Genomic DNA, 22,397 nt, shown 5'->3' with positions numbered 1-22,397 from the left:
CTTCCGTGAATTTTTGTTTGTCTGCGGCCTGTCCCTGACTTTTACTAAAAAATATCTGATAGAATCTTAACCTTGCATATTACGTAAAGGCTCCAGAACTGCTCAGCCTCACTATCCATAGTCATGTTAGTTCCTCCAATATTAGAATGTTATGTTAGTTTCGAGCCACTTCACTTCAAAATAGTCCATATTTTAAGAGAATTGTTTTCCCTCCCCATGGCAGCCACAGTTACTTGAGATGTTATTGTGATTTAAGAATTCCATTACTGTTCTGAAGTGGAAATGGGCTACTACTTGTAGGATTGTTTACTCATCTTTAATATATGTTCTTCCTCTCATCTCACTGTTCTCCCCCTCCCCTTTTTAAAAATCAAAGTCTGAAAGTGTGACCTGATTCTGAGGCACTCTCCCCCTCCCCCACCCCAAAATAAACATGCTACCGTTTAGTCGGCTGTAATGCCAGTTCTTTATGGGAGAACCATTTTGGATTACCCACATGTCAAATTTAAAATGGGTAGTGGTTTGCCCAGTGCATGCAAGATTGAATCTCCTATAGACTTTTTCAGGAAACTAAATAAACTGTTTAAGGGAATTGGTTATGATGGCTCAAAATTGGATGTATAAATGTAAAAAGAAATTTCTCTAAATGCCTCTAGCCAGAGGAGCTCTCATGGATATCTTTTTAAAGACTTTGTCCAAAAATGTATTGATTTATGTGGGGATTGGGACACAAAACATACTCTAGTTTACAGAAAATTGGTGAGCATGTATTTGGAAGGATTACCAGAGAGTTGAATGCATTGTTTTATTGACTGCCTTATTGAACTATGTAATTTACATTTACTGGGTGTCATATTTTGCCCTGTCGTATTGTAGTTTTCCGTAAAGACAAAACCTGAAATTTTTATTCGTGCCTGAAAACTTGTAGATTTTAATTTTGCGTACCTAAAACTTGAAAATCAGTCATGAACTTGGTTACATTGTTCTGGGAGCTGCTGGTCAGTCAATGATCTGTGGCAAAACAAAATCCCTTTGTTTTGCCACGGATGTGAGTGATGGCAGCCAAAGCACGTCTAAGGTCTAATATTATCAGTCGTCAAAGATTTTTAAACAAATGCCCTTACACCAGTGGAAAATGCAGCTTTATTTTATATCCTGGTAGGTTACAATTTTTTGGCCCATAAAGTCACTTCATTCTAACTCTGCTTTATATCCACACCCCCAAAGCAACTTGGAACCAAATTATATCAAGCATTAATCTCTTTAATCTATCGGTTCCTCATGCAGTATGCATAATTGACTCATATTATTGAAGTTTGGATGGCGTGAAGTGCAAGATTATCACAATTAGATGATTTTAAAGTGTAGGCCAAGGTATATCATTTTTAACTTTATACAGTACAGTACCATAAATGCATGACCTTTTCAAACCAAAGACAATGCTGAATACTAACAGTGTAAAACTTCTTTAGTCTCAAACTCAAAAACATATTTATAAATTTGCTGTGACTCCCTCCAGATGAGATCTGAAATGCAGCTGGAGCTCATGAGCATTTCCTGTTGCAACACTAGAAGTGGTAGAATAGCCTAATCAATTTAGACTTCAGACTTTTGGTGATACTGGGTGGAAGGAAATTGTTATAAAGACCAAAAAAAAAAAAACCATTGCAAAGTTCTGTTTCCTTTCTCGTTAAACCCAACACTGGTTCCCTACTTTTCACCCTTCACTATGTTTTTGATCATAATAAAGTGCCTGGGTCCTTTCCCCAGTATCCTGCCTGATCTCTCCAATTGCCTCATAATTTGAAAGAAGCTGAAACCAGAGGCCTTAACAATAAAGTTGATGCTTATTTCCCAGGAAGGAATCTTAAATAAGATGTTGAGAGAGACCCTATAATGTGATTGGTGTCATTAGGCTGTTGTATCTTTTGGAAATTGGAAATCTGAACTGCTAATACATAAAGGAAGAAATCTGCATAACAACATGAAAAGTTTTTTTCAAATTGAAAAATCCTCCAGCCCATCCCCACATACTATCTATTATCTCCTTGATCAGTCAACGCAAGAAATATTTGTAGGACCAGTAGCTCTTTCCAAGCAATGGCTCTGGACCTATAATCAGAAGTTTTCAACCTCTGGTATGTTAATATGGCGGTTTTAGGGTGTTCTGTAACTCAGCTGTCTGAACTGACTTATTAAAATCCCTTTTAACGCTAATTGTATACAGATTTTCACACAATATCCCTGCTCTTCTAGTCTTGGGCTCTTGAATGCTCTGCCATCTGTGACTGATTGTAAGGTGGTTTTGCCCTTTGCATAATTAAGGATTAATCTCCTTTCTATTTGGAACATAAAGTAGGATTTATAAGGTTTGTATTTTACACAAATATAAATGTTTAGCTGTACTAGTGTGTATATATTCTCTAATTGTTAGGGTTATGCAAGACAGACGAGAACAAGCAAGACAAGATTTGAAGGGTTTGGAAGAGACTGTGGTAAGTTAGTTATTACAATGTGTACTTAAAATAAATGCTTGTAACTTTTGTTCATGTTAAGAATTCTAAACTGTAAAATGCTTATTTGTTGTTTTAGGCAAAAGAACTTCAAACGCTACACAACCTTCGGAAGCTGTTTGTTCAAGATCTGGCTACCAGAGTTAAAAAGGTAACATGACATGATAGTAAGACTCATCTCTATTTTAGATGTGGAAGGAAGGAAGGAAGTGAGCCTAACTAATTTAATGTAATGTAGTTCCTTTGGTTCCGGTTTTATTAGAAATCTGAACACCCACATATCACTATTTTCTGTTATTACCATAGAGTGCAGAGATTGACTCAGATGATACGGGAGGCAGTGCTGCGCAAAAACAGAAAATTTCCTTTCTTGAGAATAATCTTGAGCAGCTCACAAAAGTCCACAAACAGGTATAGTAAAACTCAAGACTAAATGAATTTAACTTTAGAACTTTAAAATACATCTTGAACAAGGAACAGTTTTTGAAGGTATAATGCATGTGTACATATTTGTATCGTGGAGTAGTTGTTCAGACATTTCAGAGATGCTTGCTTGTCTCAAATTTTAACTTCAATTTTTAATATTAAATACATAGACTAATGTATTCCTATGAAAGTTTTTTTACAATAATTTAGACTTAAATGGTGGTGTGTGTTTGTATATATAATGTAGTGATATCTATATTTAGATAAGTGGTGTAGTTCTATTGACTCTTAATACTTAAAAGGAAATTTTACTGCTCATATGTATTATTTTAATTACCGTATATACTCGTTCATAAGCTGAATTTTTTTTAAGTAAAAGGAAGCACGAGAGAAGGGGGTCTGCTTATGAGAGGGTATAGAGAAGGGAGAGGTGGGACACAGCCCCTTCCCCCCCAGCAAAGAGAGGCAGCCCAGCCAGCAGAGCCAGAATGGAAGAGGTGGGGCCAGAGTGTCTCTGCTTCTGGGCACACTGCTCTTCCCCCAGCCTCCGAAGCAGCTGTGCAGCTCTGGGGCTGGCAGGCTGCAGCCGGGCTGCTTGGCCCCGCCCCTCAGAGCACCCTGCGGCCATGCCGCCCGGCCCAGCCCGCTGGAACATGCTGTGGCCATGCCACCCAGTCTGGCCCTCCAGAGCAACTCCAGCCAAGCCAGAGACATCCTTGCCTGGCCCTCCCCAGGTGGGAAGGGATGGGATGGGGAGAGTGTGTGGGTCCCAGACTAGGGATGGGGAGAGTGTGTGGGTCCCAGACTAGGGATGGGGTCATGTGGGGGGTGGTCACAGGGGTTATTGCCCTGACCCCCAGCTTCTCCCTCCTCCCCTCTCCCAAAATTTCCCCACCAGTTGCTGTCCCAGCCCGTCAGGGTAAGCAGCTGGTGCGCCGTGACACTTTGTTTACTTAGGTTTACCTCCGTGCCTGCGGACACTCGAGGTAAACAAACCATCTCTGCCCCCCCAGCGGCTTATCCTGTTGGCCCGGGAGCCAAAGTTTGCTGACCCCTGAATTATAAGGTCGGCTTATGAACATGTCATAAATGTTTTCCATTTTTACTTATCCATGGCGGGGGGCGGCTTATAAACGAACCGGCTTATGATAGAGTATATACAGTTTATTCAGTTTAAACTTTCAACAAAGAAAGTATTGTCCCATCTATTATGGTTACTTTCATCTTGCTACAGTGAAAAACTAAAGATATTTTGCTTATCCTCAGCTGGTACGTGATAATGCAGATCTTCGCTGTGAGCTTCCTAAACTTGAGAAACGACTTAGAGCTACAGCTGAGAGAGTTAAAGCTTTGGAGTCTGCACTAAGGGAAGCCAAAGAGAATGCATCTCGTGATCGCAGACGATATCAGCAAGAGGTAGACCGTATTAAGGAAGCCGTGAGATCCAAGAACATGGCCCGAAGAGGACACTCTGCACAGATTGGTTAGTAAAGAAGATACTGCAGTTTCCAAACATGTTTTGCTTAATTTTCCTTTCCTTTCCTTTCTATTCTATTCTATTTTTTTTTTTTTAATAACTTCAGGCCAAATTCTGTCCTGCATACATGCCTGCAGCTCCTAGTAATGTCAGTGAGAGTTGCACATGTGAAAAAAGGCAAGATTTGTCACTTAGTACAAAAACTGCTATAGTTAATTTCGGTGTACAATACATGCAAATCTTTGTAAGTCATTGCTTTGTTGACCTGATTTGTCTCTTCGGTGGTTGGGCTTTCACACCATATAAAACCTCACCTGCATGGAACACTAACTACCGAGGTGAATGTTCTGTCTCCTTTAAAAACAAAACAAAAGTTTGAACATAAACCAAAAAATTCTATAATTTGCCCTTCAAGTCTTTGCTGTACTCTTGTGATGGCAAGATTACGAAGTGGCTATCAAAACAAGGGAAGGACAAGAAACTTAAGTGTACCCAATTTCATAATCAAATTATTAATGCCTTTGCTAAAGCAATAAACAATTTTCTCAGTACTTTTTTGGTAATTGATTTGCTTAGTTAAGTATTTTGAATAGAAGGATTTCATCAAAACTTGACTATCATTTCTTTATAAAACTGGAAAATCCAAGGAGAAAACGCAAGATCTAAGACTTCCGTAATTCAGTGTTTTGAACTTAAACGTAAGGATCACAACAATCCTCATCACCTTCCATTCCAAATGCAAGGTCCATTCCTTCAACTTTGCCTTCTCTAATATCTGTACAAAGCAAAATGTACTTAAACAAACAAAGCCCAATCTCAAAACACTCCATCGCTCACAAAATTTCCCCTCTGGAGAGGATGAGAACAAAACCACATATGACTAATGTTACTCAAATCTCTTAATGCAAGGCTGTAAGGCACTTGGATACTGTGGTGATGAGAACAGTATAAGAACATGGAATAGTCCATACATTCTATTAATTTATAAAAAGTTACCCTAATTTTCACTTTAAACAGTAGGATAGGTACAAGTTACTATACACAGTAATTATCATCTGTAAAGCCACTCCTCTGCACGCTCAAATATTGAAGGTGCTTGCCAATCAAAATAGAATTCTTTTTACTCAAGGATTTAATGCTGTGGCCATTACCTTAGTAGCTATCACCTACCATGATCTATTACACAACATAAAGAATAAGATGGTGTCATCTCTAAAAAGAGGATGTCAACCTGTGAAATTCGTTGCCAAGGGATGGTTGTGAAACTATAACTGGGTTCAAAAAAGAATAGGTAAGTTCATGGTGGATGGATCCATCAATGGCTGTTAGCCAACATGGTCAGGGATGTCCCTAAGTCTCTGACTGTAAGATGCTGTGACTGTCTGACAGAGGATGGATCACTCAATAATCACCCTGTTCTGTTCATTCCCTCTGAAGCATCAGCATCTGCCACTGTAGAAAGACAGGGTACTGGGCTAGATGAACTATTGGTCTGACCCAGTATGGCCATTCTAATGCTGGGAACAGAAGGTGATTAAGAGAGTTAATCTCTCTAAAATGTCTTGCTTTCACAGAAATTGATCGGGATGTGCAGAAGTATTTGCTCAGAGAGCAAGTTCTGTATCCAAAAAATATGAGTCACTAGACAACTTTTATAACTTGCATTAATCCAAAATACCAGTTATTAAACAGGAGTTCACTTGACACAAATTCTTCTGTCTGTGGGAAGTCACTGAAAACAATTCTGATATCCGATCTAGCTAACCTGAGGGTGGTCTAACAGCATTATTATCCATTTTTCTTGTGTTATACAGTAACAACTTTCAACCTCACATTTCAATGGCAGATTAAACCACATCAAGAGTATTTGCTTATTTAAACCTGAAAACACAGTAGAATCTTGCTAATCTATACTTTAGTAAACCATCAGTCTATATTGAAAATGGATTTAAAGATTTGTTGCTCAAAGTAGGAGGAATCTGGAAAATTTTCCTTGTGCTGCTGGGATGGGGCCAGTGCAGTGAGCTAACGCTCCCCACTGGTCAATAGTGGAGCACCATCTCGTCCACTAACCTTAATCCAGTCTTCACTGAAGCCCTGCGACAGGACTGGAAAAGCTGCTCCCATCTTGCCCGTCTCCTTCCTCTCCCCTCCCCGCCCCCCCCAAAAAAAGCCTTGCTTCTGAAAGTGGAATGGGATAAACCATGCAGCAAGTGTCTGATGTTTGTTTGCTGCAGAGGTAGAGGGGAGAACTGCTGTATTAAAATGGCTTTGGTTGTGCAGACAGTAGTTTGCTTTGAGGGGAAAAGAGAGTCCCTTATTTCTACTTCCTCTTAGATCACCAGAAGGACAAGAGAATGGGGAAGATTTGAGGGTCTCTTTCTACCTTTATCACAGAGCATAGGGAGAGTCCTCTGATATGCTAGAAAATGGCCCTGGGCTGACCTATTAGGAAAGATTGGCTGTCTATGAAAGGCCAAAAGCTAGCTGGACAGGGAAGGGAGGAGGTAAACTATTTTAGTCCAAATTTATAAAATTGTGCATGCAGATTTCTCTGAGCATACCAATTTTAACTATAATACAAGCACAGAGCTTCTTGTGCTTCCAAAATCCCAGTTTTAGAGCTGTACCCTCTCTTCCTACTGCTGAGGTCAGCTAGGCAGGAGAAATTGCTCCAACTTCAGATCCCTAAGAGGGAAGTGGGACATGTCCCAGGCCTTTTTTATGATTTTTTGCTATAAGTTGGGGAAGGATGAGGGAGGAAAGGCCCCTTCCCATTCTGAGTTGCTGGAGAGTGATGGCTGTGGTCCTGTCCCTGATCTCCCATCTTCTCCCTGGGGGATTTCTAAAGAGGAAGAGAATCTGTATCTTGGTGTGGGCCATAGCTTCAGTTTTGTCAGGGAGTAGCAGCTGTTTGTCAAGATAAGACTTCATCCCACTAGCTTTCAGCCTTGGCTCCAAAACTTCTCCAGCTGATGCTGTCAGCTAAGATGATACCTAGTCAGGATGTAAAAGAATGTATGACCACCATGAACCCAGTTGCTATATATGATGATCACACTGACAGATCTTTTGATTCAGCTGTTTGAAGGGAGGATCTGACAGTAAATGCTGAATGCCTGATGTAGTACACCTTTAGCCATTAGCAAAAAGTTGGCACCTCCACCTTTGGATAGGGTGCAGCTTCTGCAACTGCATAACTCAAGAAGCATATACCAACTGCATAACTCAAGAAGCATATACCAACAGCAGAAATTTCAGTAACTTGTTTTCTTGATGAGGCAGAATCAGGCTGGTTGGGCCTTAAGGTGCAGAGTGCATGGTTATAGATTTGACATTGATCTGTTTCATACAACCAATCATAAGATACATTGCCTGAGTCTAACGATCTTGTTGTTATAATCCCCAGAACATCACTTCCTAGATTTTAAAAATGTTTCTCATTTTAAAAAGCATGATGCAAATAGTAAGAATATGCCTTTCTCAAGGTGTCATAAAACAAAATATTAATGAATTTGAACAACAAAAGGTCAAATGATTAGAATTGCTTGGTGTATGATTTCTAACCGTCACATTTTATTTTGTGTAGCTAAGCCTATCCGTCCCGGCCAGCATCCAGCAGCTTCTCCAACTCATCCAAGTGCAATTCGTGGAGGAGGTGCATTTACTCAAAACAGTCAGCCAGTCACACTGCGTGGAGGTGGAGGACGGCAGGATAAAGTGTAAGTTTCTCTTTATAGGGGCCGTTTTTAGTGTCTCCTTAAGATAGTGTATTTCATAGTTTGTGTTTGTAATCCATCCAACTGTGTGAACAAACCAGTTGAATATTCTGTGGTTATGTCTTGCCGTTAGAGGACTGTGCTAAAATATGTAAATAAGCAGCCCATATTGTTGCCTCCTTTTATACAACCAAAGTCCAATTGTGTAGTAAAGGGGCAGTTCTGGGGTTAGGAATCGTACTTCTAATTGAACAAAATACAAAAGCTGTAATGTATAGATCAATTTGCCACAACTGTACTACATAAAACATCTAATGTAGATTTTAAAAAACTCTTGCTGTTTGAGTTGAGTTCTCAGTGTTACTCTTTTAAAGTACTATACAAAGTGCTTCAGTGATCAGATTTTCAGCAACTGAGACTAGTATGTGATTTAAGGGGAAAAAAAGGAGCATCATATGAGTATATATTACAGCAAATGAGTACTTCATTGAAATCAATGGGACCCTTCACATACTTAAGTACCAGTGTTGATCTGGGGCTTTAAAGCATATTTTCACACTAATAGATTCATGGCAGTTGGTCGCTCCCCTCTGCTCACTGTAAAACATCGGCCCCATTTTGAGTATTCCATCTGTCTGAGCATCTTGCTGCACAATTAGTTGTCTGTATTGAAACTGTCTGCATCTTAGATTGAAGCACAGAGCACACTTAGAGCCCTGTGGGTCCTCAGATCCTGTATATGTAATAATTCTCTCCTTAAGGACTCAGAATTTGGCGTTTATCTTAGCCTTCCACAACTAGGAAAGAATGGAACTATTAGGGGTCATGCTTTTTGTTCCTGGGATTAGAGAGGAGTCAGGGAACAGGAGTGTGAAGTACAAAATTTTTAAGTCCAAGTCTCCTAAGTATCAGACAGCTAATTGATGCTGGCAGTTGATTAGCACCTAGAAACCATGGTGACTGGGTGTTTTATAAATACTCAGATCATAATTCTCTCCCATTGATAAAATTTGTATATTGACTTTCTCTTACTCTCCTTGCCTATTGATCTCACATCTCACTTGAAAAAGAACTTTCACTCTTTGTAGCTGTATACTAGTTGGCATTGGGAAATTCAAGCAGGGAGACTGCTAGCTGTTAGACTGAATTCTTAAGTATAGCAGATTAGCCAGCTAAGGGAGATAAGTTACATAACTTTTGAAGCCTTACATTTTTGTTGTCAGTGCTGCGAAAATTGCTTCTGCATTAGGTTATTGCAGTACTCCCCTGGGGGGAGGGAAGGAAAAGTGGGATAGTCATCTGGGCTAGTTAGAAATGAATTTTTACACAATGACATCGGTAGTAAGTGTCCATGTGTCCATCAAAGGCATGGGAATGGTCCCTAGTATTTATGCTTTTCACATTTAATTTATACTGGTAATGTTTTTTACTCTGTAATGGGCAAATGGAGTTGTACTCTCTTTGAGCAGTTATATCAGTGTTACCATTGAAAACTCATAATTTGCTCCTCGGTCTGCAGATCATGTCAAAAACCTTATTGCCTGTTCCCTCTCTACCTCCCCACTTTCCAGCCACCCAACAATGGTATTTTGTTCTGAACAGGTGTGCAGCAGAGTGTGTGGGAGATTAGAAATATAGGTACATTATTTAACCATTTCTGCCAGGGTTAGTATGGATATTTCTCACTTAAAATTTACTGAGTGGTAGGCTTTTAGGGGTCTTGGAAGAAACAGGGAGTCCACTTTTTAACAGGTAATGTCATTTAATTGTTTTCATGCAAAAATATTAAATCAAAAGAAGGGTAATTATTAGTCTACTACCCATACAACCCAGCCTTTTGGGAATGACTAGTGGGTAAGGATGTCTCATTCCAAACACCCCCTTCTTTCTAAAACAGCTGAAAAGATTGTTTGAAGAGCATCTTTATCAGGTGCTGCACCCAACCACCACCCACCTCTGTGAAAATTTTGCATGCTGAAAACTGCCAAAATATCAGTTCTAAGTAGCTATCAACTTGATGCTGGATACATGAGCAATGATCATAGAAAGTATTGGCATATAATGTGCTTGTATTAACGGCCATACTGGGTCAGACCAAAGGTCCCTCTAGCCCAGTATCCTGTCTTCCAACAGTGGCCAATGCCAGGTGCTCCAGAAGGAATGAACAGAACAGGGAATCATGAAGTGATCCATCCCCTGTCGCCCATTCCCAGCTTCTGGCAGTATAAAAGAAAAGACATTATAGAAAAGTCTTTTTTTCCTGCCTTCCCGGAAGTTGGCTACATAAAACAATCATCATTACTGCAAGCTACTTACCTTCCTGTAAATTGTAGACATCAAGGTATTTAAAACAACCACGCCTGTTGTTCATTTTGACATTGTCAGGTATAAAGCAAACTTCAGACCATCAATTTGATAAAAACGACTAAAGGTTGAAATGGATATTATATTGAAAATAGCACTAAGCACCTTGTTCTTAATTAGTGTAAATAATTGATTATATTTCATGTCTTTGGCATATGTTTGCATATCAATTTAACTGTCTTTTTCTTTATAGTTGCTGAAAAGTGAATGAAATATGAAGATGATTGGATATCATGCAGAGAGAGTCATTCCATGACAATAATCTCTCCCATTGAGGATTGTAGGATTATTTTTTGAAAATGTATAAATTATACCTGGCCTGTACAGCGCTCTCCCCTCCTACAAATTCTGCTGATTTCCCAACAAAACTAGAGTGCAATTTTGGCGTCTTGAAAAATGACATGTTACTTCAAGTGTAGCTCTGTCCATTACAGTTTGTCTTTCATGTCTTAAATTTAGTCTGCACTGTGCCAAGTTGAATGTATGTTAAGAAAATCTTAGTTCGAATTTCCTGGTTTAATTTGTGTACATTTTATTGTCTTAGGGAATGTGGAACAACGTTGAAATGTTTTTTTTTTTTTTTAATTTTTACCACTTTAAATAACACTACTTGTCCCACTCTGAGTTAGAGCAGCACTGTACATCGAAGTTCTCCTGAAGTGATGTTCTATTTAGCCAGGACTAATATTATTTGTACAGTGTGGAAATACTGAAGTGTGCTTATGACAGCTGCCATCAGGCACTTAAATCTTGAAACCACAGAACTAAAGATTTCAGTTTGAACAAGGCTGTTTAACTGTTATCTGATTAAATACCTGTTATGTTATTTTTAGTTAAATACTGTAAAAGTAACAAGAGTAAACTTAAGTTTACATGGGAAAAGGCTTTGGCAATAGAATATTTAATCTGTCCTGTTCTTGATTCTACACATAGCATAGCCTGATGGAATGAAAACATTCTGCTTCATTCTGATGAACATTCTGTTCACTATCACCAGAGTTGGACAAATGAATATTTTTCACTAATTTAGTGTACACTGAAATGAGCTAGAATAATCTAGGATTCAATTCTTATGTTTCCAATACTGTATACATACTGGAATTCTTGAGATGAAATTTAAATTTTCAATTTAAGAAAATGAGTCAATTGAACCATTGGATAATGAATTAAAATCCACTAATAATGGAGGCAAAGAAACATTTTCATAGCTGATACAGCCAGAAATCCCAGAGATGTGTAAAAACTGTGCTACACTGAATTGTATTGTAATCTGTTTACTTCTAGAAATAGTTAAATGTCTACTCTACAGTAGTTTATCAGACTTTTTTCTTTTTCTTTTGCAATATAGTTGTGTAGGATTGGCTAACAACAAGTAAACTGTTTTGGTTTTGAGCTGATTCTCAAAAGTTTTGAGCACCCATAACTCCCACTGAGGTTAGGATCAGGCTTTTAATGTTGTAATTCCATCATTTGTGTAATTTATTCCTAGGGTTGTAGCCACTACATTTTTAGAACAGTACTTCTCAAAAGATGGAAATGTTACCAGATCTTTGAGAGGGAAGGAACTTAGCAATATGAAAGAGAGTTCAAATAATTGTTTTTTCCCAAACCAGCTAATGTTATCTTTAATATTAGTGGTCTGACTTTTTTGGCTATTCATCAGTTGTTGTGGAAACGTAAAAGCTCCATAAAGACCTCAATGGTAAATCACTTTTAAAAACTTTTTATACAAAGTAAAATATTTGTGCTATGATGGAGCATAGTCAAATCTTAGACCTTAATTCAACTTACTGTTTTCTGTTTCCTTCCAACTACTGCAGCTTGACTTTTATAATAGGTTAGATTTTTAAACCTATTTGCTTCAGTCAGAAATCCTCACTGTTTTGGAGTTTTCAACCTTTAAACATCTATTTTTGCTCTTCGGAGTGTTTGTCTCTGAGTCCTAATCTTGCAAATTCTTCTGAAGCATGATAAAGGCAGCATATCAAGGAAAGAGGACAGTGAAGTAGCAGTTATGATAGATGGTTTTAAATGGAGTCCTCTTAATGGAAACAGCCTTGTCCATTATCTCTCAATATTAACTGCACATTTTCAGACTTCTGCATATTTTACTTTACACTGGCTAAAAACTGGCTTCCTTGGAAATATTCTCAGATGAAGCAGGATTTTTTCTCATGTAGATGGTAGCTTCATTCCTGTAAGTAATGTATCACGGGTATTGGTGCTGAACATTGCTGTGTAATAAGCAGTAAAATAAACTGTAACTAGCATGTAGCTCAAAATGTACATCACTTTTTTTATATCTAAGCTTTTTTATTTTAAGCTTTTATGAAGTTTACCAAGAATTGCAACTTACAATTTTCAAAGAAATTGCTATTTTGTTCTTTTTGATTCAGTTATGGTAGGTCATCTGGACAGGACAGTTACTGTTTTGTAAATTAAATCTGTAATAGAATGTTAAATGCATTGCTGTTTCAATTTGCAGTCTGAGTGGTTTTTATTTTTATGTTCCTCTGGATCATATTTTTTAAAAATGGTTTAGAGTAGGAACTGAATTAAATAAAGGAATAATATTTATTCATGGTGATCAACTAAATTATTTGCATAACTTAAATACTGACTCACTACTGTGTGTAACTCTAAATTTGACATGAGATGACAAGTCTACCTGTGGAACACAGTGACTTAATTTCAAGTACATGAAGATGCATTAAAACATAATTGGTTTGGGGAAGACGCCATCTAGTTTTAACTTACCTGCATGCTGTAAATGTATCTGTGTTTAAATAAAGAGGAAAACAAAAATCTTTGAAATGTAGTGAACTTTATTAAGACTTTGCAACAGTGTCATTGAGTCAGCTTCATATTAATACTTTTCACTTGGCAAGACATGTATTTTGCTGTGGGTTACAATCAGTATACTTCTTCACTTTATTAGAGCCTTTGTTGTGTCGTTAATGTCAGTTAGTGTAGGTATTGGAAAAAGATTGTTCCATCAGTCTTAACAGTTTGCGTTTTTTCACTCTAGTAAATTCATGTTATGAAAAGCTTCCAAGATTGATTGCATCTTATTCATGACAAGACTTTTAAATATGGTGTGAGCTGCTTCAGCTGTGGATTTGTTGGCCCATCACAAAGACAGAGGCAGTGATAGCATATACTGTTTTCCTAAATAAACTGATATGGAGAAGAGGGCTTGGACTTGATTTCCTTTTCACCAGTATCTTCACTGACTCCTACAGTTACTCCTAATTTTTAAGTATGAAATCAGGATAAAGCCAAAATCTTTCTCTCTCCTCTACCCCCCCCCCCCCCCCCAGCTCTTCTCAGAATGATTTGAAGGGGAGTAGGCTTGATGTAGAAAACATACACAGGCATTCTAAATACACAGGCATATGTGGTAGGTGTGAGAAACTTCTAGGTGTAGAGACGTCCCTAATTGCTCAGTGCAGCCCTTTCACTTCGGCTTGTCAGTAATAGTGGTCACACAGAACTGGCTAAAGTCTGACTTATAGCAGCCAGTTCCTTTTCCTTAAAAATTGGATAAAAGCACATCCATGAATATTAACTGCTATTTTGCCTTTAAAATACTTCAGTACACCATTTCCTGGTTATGGGGGAGAGTCATAACCAACCTTCCACTACATCCCCTTGGTTAGATTATATTTTATAAACTAGTCTAGAGTGACAGTGGGGAAGAGAAAAGTGTGCTGACACTGCTTCTCTCCCTCATCCCAGCAGGAGCAGAGGGCAATTTGAGGAATGCAAAAAATGGGTAGCAGGGCCAGAGTAAAGTAGTCTGAGGCCATAGGCACACTGACAGCACAATCTCCTCCCCATGCTTTGGCTGTGCTCTCATGCAACAATAGAGGATACCTTCCCATTCTAGGGATGGCAACAGGGAATGCAGCAACAAGGTCCCCCTACCTCAAGAGCCAGAGGGCTGCGGCAGGAGAATCCTTAGTACTTTTATGCCAGACCCTTGGTAAAGCAGAACTGGTTATGTCTACACTTAAAATACTACATCAGCACAACTACACCACTGTAGTGATTTGGTGTAGACACTACCTCTGCCTGTGGGCGGGGTTCTCTTGGTGTAGATCAGTGTTTATCAAACCCTGGGGCAAGCCCCCTGAAAAGGGAGCTTGGAGGAACATAGGGGAGGTGCAGAGACAGGGCCAGCCATGATGCAGGGCAGGGAGGGAGCACCATGCTTTCAGAGACATTCTGCCCTCAGACCAGCTCTGTCTCCAACCCTGTTCAGCCTCCAGGTCCAGTTCCACCATCTCTGCCTCCACCCTCAGCTCCACTCCTCCCCCAGTCTGGTTATGCCACACTCTCTCTTGGCCCCCATCAAAGCTCTGCCTCTAGTCCCAGCTCCTCCCCCATCCGCAGTTCTATCCCTAGCTGTGCCTTCAGCCCGCGCTCCACTGCTGAGGAAGCCTTGGCTGCATAGTAATGGGAGAGGGGGGTGCAGACAGATTCAGTTACTGGTAAAGGGGTAGTGGCAACTGAAAAAGTTTGAGCACCACCTGTGTAGATAATGCACTTCCCTGCGAGGGAGTAGCTACGTTGATGGAAGAATTCTGCGGATCTAGTGCTGTTTATGCAGGGGCTTAGGTCACCATAACAATGCATCTGAGGGCTGTGGATTTTTCTCACACTGAACCAGTGTAGTTAAATCAACCTAATTTTCTAGTGTAGGTATGCCTAAGTGGGCTGGGCCTGTTGTACTCTTTTACTGCTACACAGTTCATTGTGAAGGTGGCAGAAGGTTCCACCAGAGCAGATGGTCTTGGAGTTAACACCCCAAATGAAATGAATGAGGCAATTCAAATCTAAATTATTGCTTCCAGCTTTCTGCCTACTTTGGCAGATGCCAGTACATCAGTCATGCTCCAGTCACATTTTCTACACAATCATGAGGCTAGAAACTTTTAAATGAAAGCTGACTGAATCTGTACCCTCATGATTCCAGAAACTGGGGTTTTATGTGCAGATGTGTAGCACGTATGCCTTAATCTGGGCTTGTTTGGGCAGCAATGGAGGGAAGAAGCAAAATAAGACACACATGAAAATCTGCCCTTTCAGCATCATGATACTTCTGAAAGATGGCCACTTTGCACTACATCTTTTCAATACTCTGGAGTTAAGACACCAAAGCAGCCTTCAGCCTCTGGATCCAGGTACCTCAGTTTGTTACATTTTTCTTTGTCCACATTATTCCAGATTAACACAATGCTTTCTAGCTTTACTCAAAGTGTTGCATAAAAAGAACAGGAACACTGGGGTAAAAGGGAGATACTTTATTTTAAATGCTGCTACCAAAGTCGTCTCAGCCTTCTCTAGAGACCTTTAGACTTCAAGTCTAATCTTACTAGATGTTTCTGAAAGCAAGACAATTTTCTCAGAAGCCTTCCTAATTGACTTTTCTTTTTTGTTTGTTTTACAGAGCCATGGATTATATAGCAGGATAAGTAAAGGATACTAGATAGACAAATGAAACTGCTTTCATGCTTAGTTCTCCTGGGCACAACCAACTGATCAAAGATCACTTAATCTCTCTCTCTCTAAAACCAAGTACAATTAAACCCCTTTGTCATCATTGTCACAGTTCAGGGTAACAGCATCTATATTCCCCTTTATGATCCAGCAAGAGCACCCACTCTTTAGACTTCTAGCACCACAGCCCTCACGTCTCGGGTGGAGACACATCATGCTTCCTTGTGACCTGTGTTCCCTGTAAGCTGCACTGCGCCAGGAGAGATTCAAGTGCAGCTGCTCCCAGGACTCCCTCCTGCTGGGGGTGTAGAGTGTGTGTAAGGGGGTGCTGATGTCAGGATCATAGAATATCAGGGTTGGAAGGGACCTCAGGAGGTCATCTAGTCCAACCCCCTGCTCAAAGCAGGACCAATTCCCAACTAAATCATCCCAGCCAGGGCTTTGTCAAGCCTGACCTTAAAAACCTCTAAGGAAGGAGATTCCACCACCTCCCTAGGTAACCCATTCCAGTTCTTCACTGGACTCTTTCCAATTTTTCCACATCCTTCTTGTAGTGTGGGGCCCAAAACTCACCCCTCCTCCCCCCTGCACCTGTACCCCATCTCCGCAGAGCAGGGGAGAGCTCAGGAGGACCCAGAACTGCTGTGGTCTCAGGTCTGAACGGTGAGTGACTGAGTGCCTTTCTTAAAGAGGTAGCGCATGGTTTCTGAGACTTCCCCAGCAGCCAGCTCTCACAGTCTCTCTCTCACGCACACACTCTCTCTCTCCCCACTCCCCATGTACCCCATCTCTGCAGAGCGGGGAAGGGAAGACAACAGGGCTCAGGACAGAGCAAGGGAGCCTTCAGTGAGTGCCTTAAAGACAGCACAATGTGTCTCAGAAATGTCCCCAGCAGCTCCGCGCCCCCCCCCCCCCCCAGTCTCTTTCACACTCACCTCCCAACACATACTTGTATTATTGTTGTTGTTACTTCTTGGTATTTTCTGCAATGCACATATAGTCTCTGTAATTTTATTCTTTCAAAATGTGTTGTTTTAGTGTTTTGACATTTCATAATTTTTATTTCTCTTACACTTAAATTTAATTCTTTGAGTAGTGAGTTCTAAAATGCCTAACCTGTCCTGGCTGGAGTAATTATTCCTCTGGTAACTTTTTAAAAATATATATTATATCTAGGATTTTTGTTTCTACTGGTGGCGCACATCCGCACACAACAAAATGTATTCTGCACATGAATGGAAAAAATGAGAGGGAACCTTGCTTGTGACTGAGGCTGCACAGTTCCCTGCCTGCGCTGTGAATTCCCCAGCAAGTCAGAGCACCCAAAAAGCCATAGTCTGTGCTTTGCTTTCTCGTCCAAGCCTATGAACAGTTGCAATTGCCCATGTTTTAAAGTTATCACAAAGCTCTTTCTAAACAAGTACATTTATTCTTAAGATGACATTACAGAGAAAACATTAAAAATAATAAATGAATCTACACACATGCTAGTAAGCATCCCTACAATCTACTGTCCCATTACTCTGTCCCTTCTGCACCCCCTGCCTAACCGCTCTTTATGTGCTTTCTAACAATGAGTGTGGGGAAGCAGCAGGCAAGTCAGTCACTCAATGTTTTGTTGACCTTAGGTGTTGCTGGTTATGGTTGTTGTAATGATGGTGCAAGAAATTAGACTGGGGTTGGGGCATAGCAGTTATTTTACCTTAAAAGTCTCTTAACCTACATGGTAGCTTCAAGATGTGGCACCAGTATATTTGAAAAGGAACAACCTACACTGAACTGATCCACAATTGAACCAGAATATTTATATACACTCTGCATATTTATATAGTTCAATACAGCTAAGCATACTAACTGCCTTCTGCTTCTGAGCTATTCAGAAAGTGATGTCTTGATGACTGCGTCCAGGAAGAAAAGGAAAGTGGCATAATCCAAAAACTGAGCAATCCTAGATCTGCGCTATCCTAGATCCTAGATCTGTGGGTGTAACAGAGCTGAGACGTCACCTCTCACATCTATTTCCTGCAAATTTAATGGAAAGTTAGTCCCATGGCATCTGTTCTGAATACCAAATTGTGCATGTATCCCCTCCCCCCAATGTTCTAAAAATGTATTCAATTTGGTTTATGCAAATTTAGGGTGAATTAGAGAGAAATACATTTTATGGCTAATAACATCATATTGGAGCTATCTGTGAAATCAGTTGTGGGGCCAGTGGATGCTTGATTTTGCTAAGTCAGTTACAGTATAAAATGTAAATTGGCTCAACAGTGTGTAAATTTCAGTGCTGTCCTATCAGTTTCACACCTTCATCTGTGCTGATACGATAGAACGTTTTACATGATCATTCCGCCTCCAGGTCGAAACTTTAGGCATTTACAGAGTATTTTATGTGAGGCTGATCTACACTAGAATATTAGTTTGACCCAGGTATGACACTCAGGAGCATGGAAAACTTCTCCTATTGGTGTAGGTAGTGGCTACGCTGAAGCACTACAGTGGTGCAGCTGCAGATCTCTCTACCCCACCTTGTATTCTGGTTTCCCTCAAATGGTGGATGAATCCGAAGTGTGTTCAGGAGTTTGTCAGCTCTTGGGAAGCTGATGGGCACCTCCTACTGTACAGACACTGGAAAAAACACTGCCTGCCTAGTCTCTCTGATACAGATTGAGTTTGAAGAGATTGGGGCTCTTGGTTCCAACTTCCCTAGTTCTTTTAGTATGGTCTCTGATTCCTTAGCCCTGAAAGGGACAGAGGGTAGCGGTACCAACCACCTAACAGCTCACCTTGGGATTTGCTGAACCAATCCTATTCTGCCAGTAGACCAGAGTTGTCTCCTTGTAGGAACAGGTACGGGCTGGTAAATGGTCTTCCTGAGGGCAGCTCCTGTAAAGACTTCCATGAATCTCCCTGTGAAGCCACCATCTACTCTGTCCCCAAACTACCCTGCAACTGCAGGAGACTTCCTGCTTTTAAGCCCTTATTCCACCATAACATGATTGATGGGGCCAGAGGGGTGGGGCCAGCCTTGTCCATAGCATCTCTTTAATCCCGTCATCACTGGTGTGAGGTTTATATACCCCATCACTGGGTCCCATTCTACCACCCTCCACCCACTCTCTAAGTAGTTTCACCTATGAAAGCACCTGATGGAGAAACTATGAGGCCCCTCTCCGATCCAGGCCAGGGAGACACCCCATACATAAGCCTCCCCTGCCTAGATGTGCCCCTCCAAGCACGTGCCTTGGAGTGGAGCTGTCAACATTTAGGCCCAAGGATGCATCTTCCAGGGCTCCCCATGAGAGGAGAAATCCCAGTTGAGAACTGTCCATAAGAAACATGTTTCCTCCATGAGCTGGTCAAGGTCAGGTGAGATGTCGCGTGAGCGAAACCTAAGGAACTGGCTCCAAACAAGACCCCCAGATCGGAGAGCAAGATAAATAAAAAGAAAGATCCACTGATTCTGTGGGTCACCTCGGTACCGAAGCATAAGGATAGCTGCTTGCTGAGTCTACCAGTGCTGGTCCAGGCCCATTGTCAGTACCACCATGTTCATCTAAAGATTGTCCAGCTGATGCACCAGATCCATCAGACTTAACTGAGGGAATCCCTCAGATACCAGGTCATACCCAGACTTACATAACACTGGAGGACATATTCCTCCCTCATCCACAGTCTCCACTTCTTTCTGGCCTGGCCCTCCTACGGGATGTCCTTACTCCAGAGGAGAAGCATACATCACTTTCGCAGGAGCAATCTCATCTCCAACAAGCGGCAGGCGTTCCCCACTATGAACAGCACCACCGCTACTGATGGAGCAGTTCTCAGACTTGGATGAATCAGAGGAGATCGCAGCACTGGCATCTCCACAGAGACAGTTAAGCCCTGATAGAAAGTTGAGGGGTTGCTTGCCATTCTGCCGGGTATGACGCCCCCCCACCCCCCCCAGGGACTGCTGGTACTGATTTCCTTGGGGTCCCCAGCAATTGATCAATCCCTCTTTCTGGCCTCATTGGAGTCCATAGGATCCTTATGGCAGGTGTCCGGGCCCCTCTCACTCCATCTCACAGCCTGGTTTTTGGATGGGCGTCAGAAATAAAACACTCATGTTCAGACTTTGTTCAGGTGATCCTTAACCAGAGTAGAAGAGAGTCTATTAGAACCTGCTATCAAGCCAAATGGAGAAGCTTTTCAGCCTGGTACAACTGTGCCAACATTCTCCAGATACTGTAAGCATTGCAGTTGTTCTAGACTATCTCCTTTCCCTAAAGGCTTCAGGTCTATTAGTTAGCTACAAGTACACCTAGCAGCAGTTAGTGCCTTCCTCCCTCCAGCAGAGGGGCTCTCTGTCTTTACACACCCAGCTACAGTACGATTCATGAAAAGCCTGATCAGGACTTTCCCACCAGTGCTTAAACTTACCCCTCAATGGGACCTTAACCTTGTCCTGTCCAAGCTCACTAGTCTGTCTTTCAAACCCATGGTGACTTGTACCACAGCCCACCTGTCCACGAAGGTGGCGTTCTTAGTAGCTATCACCGCAGCAAGGATGGTCAGTGAGTTTGGACCCATGGACCCTCCTTCTACAGTGTTTCACACACACAAAAGGTTTCTCTTCAACTACACCCCAAGTTTTGCCTCAGGATTGTTTCTCAGTTCCACATCAATCAAACAAAACACTTACCTGTATTTTTCCCAAAACCCCAAACTTCCATTGAAGACAAGAGACTTAATTCCCTTGACGTCTGGCATTCCGTGGTGTCCCATTACCTGCAAAGAACCAAGCACGTTAGGAAATCACTGAGACTCTTTATCGCCACAGCAGAGAGGTTGCATGGGCAAGTCATATCCTCCCAGAGGATTTCTAAGTAGGTCTCAGGATGCATTTTAGAATGCTATAAATTAGCAAACATTCCTCCCCCTGAGGATGTCACAGCTCACAGCTACTTGAGAGGGATTTGGTGGGTAGATGGGTGTGGTGCAATGCCTTGTGTGCAGGATAGGCAATACCTAGAAATGTTATAAATGTAGAAGTTAGTGTTTCACAAAACTTCTTTGATCCTAATAGCTCCTAATAGCTAGTAGCCAAGAAGCTTGAGGGGAAGAAGTAGTCATTTTCCTTGTGGTCAGTACTTGTTCCAGCAAGAGCTGATGATGCATCCAAACCCAAGTTCTCTAGATCTCTCCCTCTTTCCTCTGTTTGGCCCCGCTATCTGCCTTTACCTCCATTTCTCAGGTTCCACCTTCCTTTACCTGATGCAGGACATCACATTGTCTAATTTTTGTCCCCATCCCCATGACATTTCAAAGCTCTGAAAATTTACCCGGTAGTGTCAGAGTTTGGGAAAGAGTGGATTTTCTGTTTGTCCTATTCAATTCATCTAGGAAAGGGACTGCAAAGCTTGTAGGTAATCTTGGCTTACTGTATCAAGTTCTGTATTTTGGAGATATTCAGGATAATAGAGATCCCTGCCTCATCAGAACTTAAGGTGTCTGCCTCGTGTGAGGAGAGAAGCATCATCATCATCCATGGATATGTCTACCTGGCTCTCCCTCCATGTTTCCTCTAAATTAGGGCTGTCGATTAATTGCAGTTAACTCACACAATTAACTCAAAAAAATTAATCACGGTTAATCGCACTGTTAAACAATAGAATACCAATTAAAATGTATTAAATACTTTGGATGTTTTTCTACATTTTCAAATATATCCTTTTCAATTACAATACAGAATACAAAGTGTACCATGCTCACTTTATATTATTTTTATTACAAATATTTGCACTGTAAAAATGATAAACAAAAGAAATAGTATTTTTCAATTCAGCTCATATAAGTACCATAGTGCAATCTCTTTATCATGAAAGTGCAACTTACAAATGTAGGTTTTTTTGTTACATAACTGCACTCAAAAACAAAACAATGTAAAACTTCAGAGCCTACAAGTCCACTCAGTCCTACTTCTTGTTTAGCCAATCGCTAAGAGAAACAAATTTGTTTACATTTACGGGAGATAATGCTGCCACCTTCTTAATTACAATGTCACCTGAAAGTGAGAATGGGCGTTCACATGGCACTGTTGTAGTTGACATTGTAAGATATTTACTTGCCAGATGCGCTAAAGATTGATATGCCTCTTGATGCTTCGGCCATCATTCCAGAGGACATGCTTCCATGCTGATGACACTTGTTAAAAAAATAATGCATTAATGAAATTTGTGACTGAATACCTTGGGGGAGAATTGTATCGTTCTTGCTCTGTTTTACCCGCGTTCTGCCATATATTTCATGTTTTAGCAGTCTCGGATGATGACCCAGCATGTTGTTCGTTTTAAGAACACTTTCACTGCAGAGTTGACAAAACGCAAAGTAGATACCAATGTGAGATTTCTGAAG

The 22,397-nt window shown here is 40.8% G+C and overlaps 1 protein-coding gene across 1 annotated transcript in view; it reads left to right on the top strand.

Annotated features, from left to right (window-relative positions):
- The window catches only part of KIF5B (kinesin family member 5B), a 64,991-nt gene extending 51,685 nt beyond the window's left edge, over nt 1-13,306 (top strand). The window contains exons 21-26 of the mRNA XM_054020903.1: nt 2,435-2,495; nt 2,593-2,664; nt 2,820-2,924; nt 4,206-4,422; nt 8,006-8,138; nt 10,693-13,306. Coding sequence (XP_053876878.1) covers nt 2,435-2,495; nt 2,593-2,664; nt 2,820-2,924; nt 4,206-4,422; nt 8,006-8,138; nt 10,693-10,699 — 595 coding nt within the window. The 3' untranslated portion in view covers nt 10,700-13,306. The remainder of the gene's footprint in view (nt 1-2,434; nt 2,496-2,592; nt 2,665-2,819; nt 2,925-4,205; nt 4,423-8,005; nt 8,139-10,692) is intronic.
- The last annotated feature ends 9,091 nt before the right edge of the window (nt 13,307-22,397 follow it).

This window comes from Malaclemys terrapin, chromosome 2, assembly GCF_027887155.1.
Source record: "Malaclemys terrapin pileata isolate rMalTer1 chromosome 2, rMalTer1.hap1, whole genome shotgun sequence".
In the NCBI taxonomy this organism is placed as follows: Eukaryota; Metazoa; Chordata; order Testudines; family Emydidae; genus Malaclemys; species Malaclemys terrapin.
The sequence above is the reverse complement of the archived record's forward strand: the minus strand, read 5'-3'. Positions and strand labels throughout refer to the sequence as shown.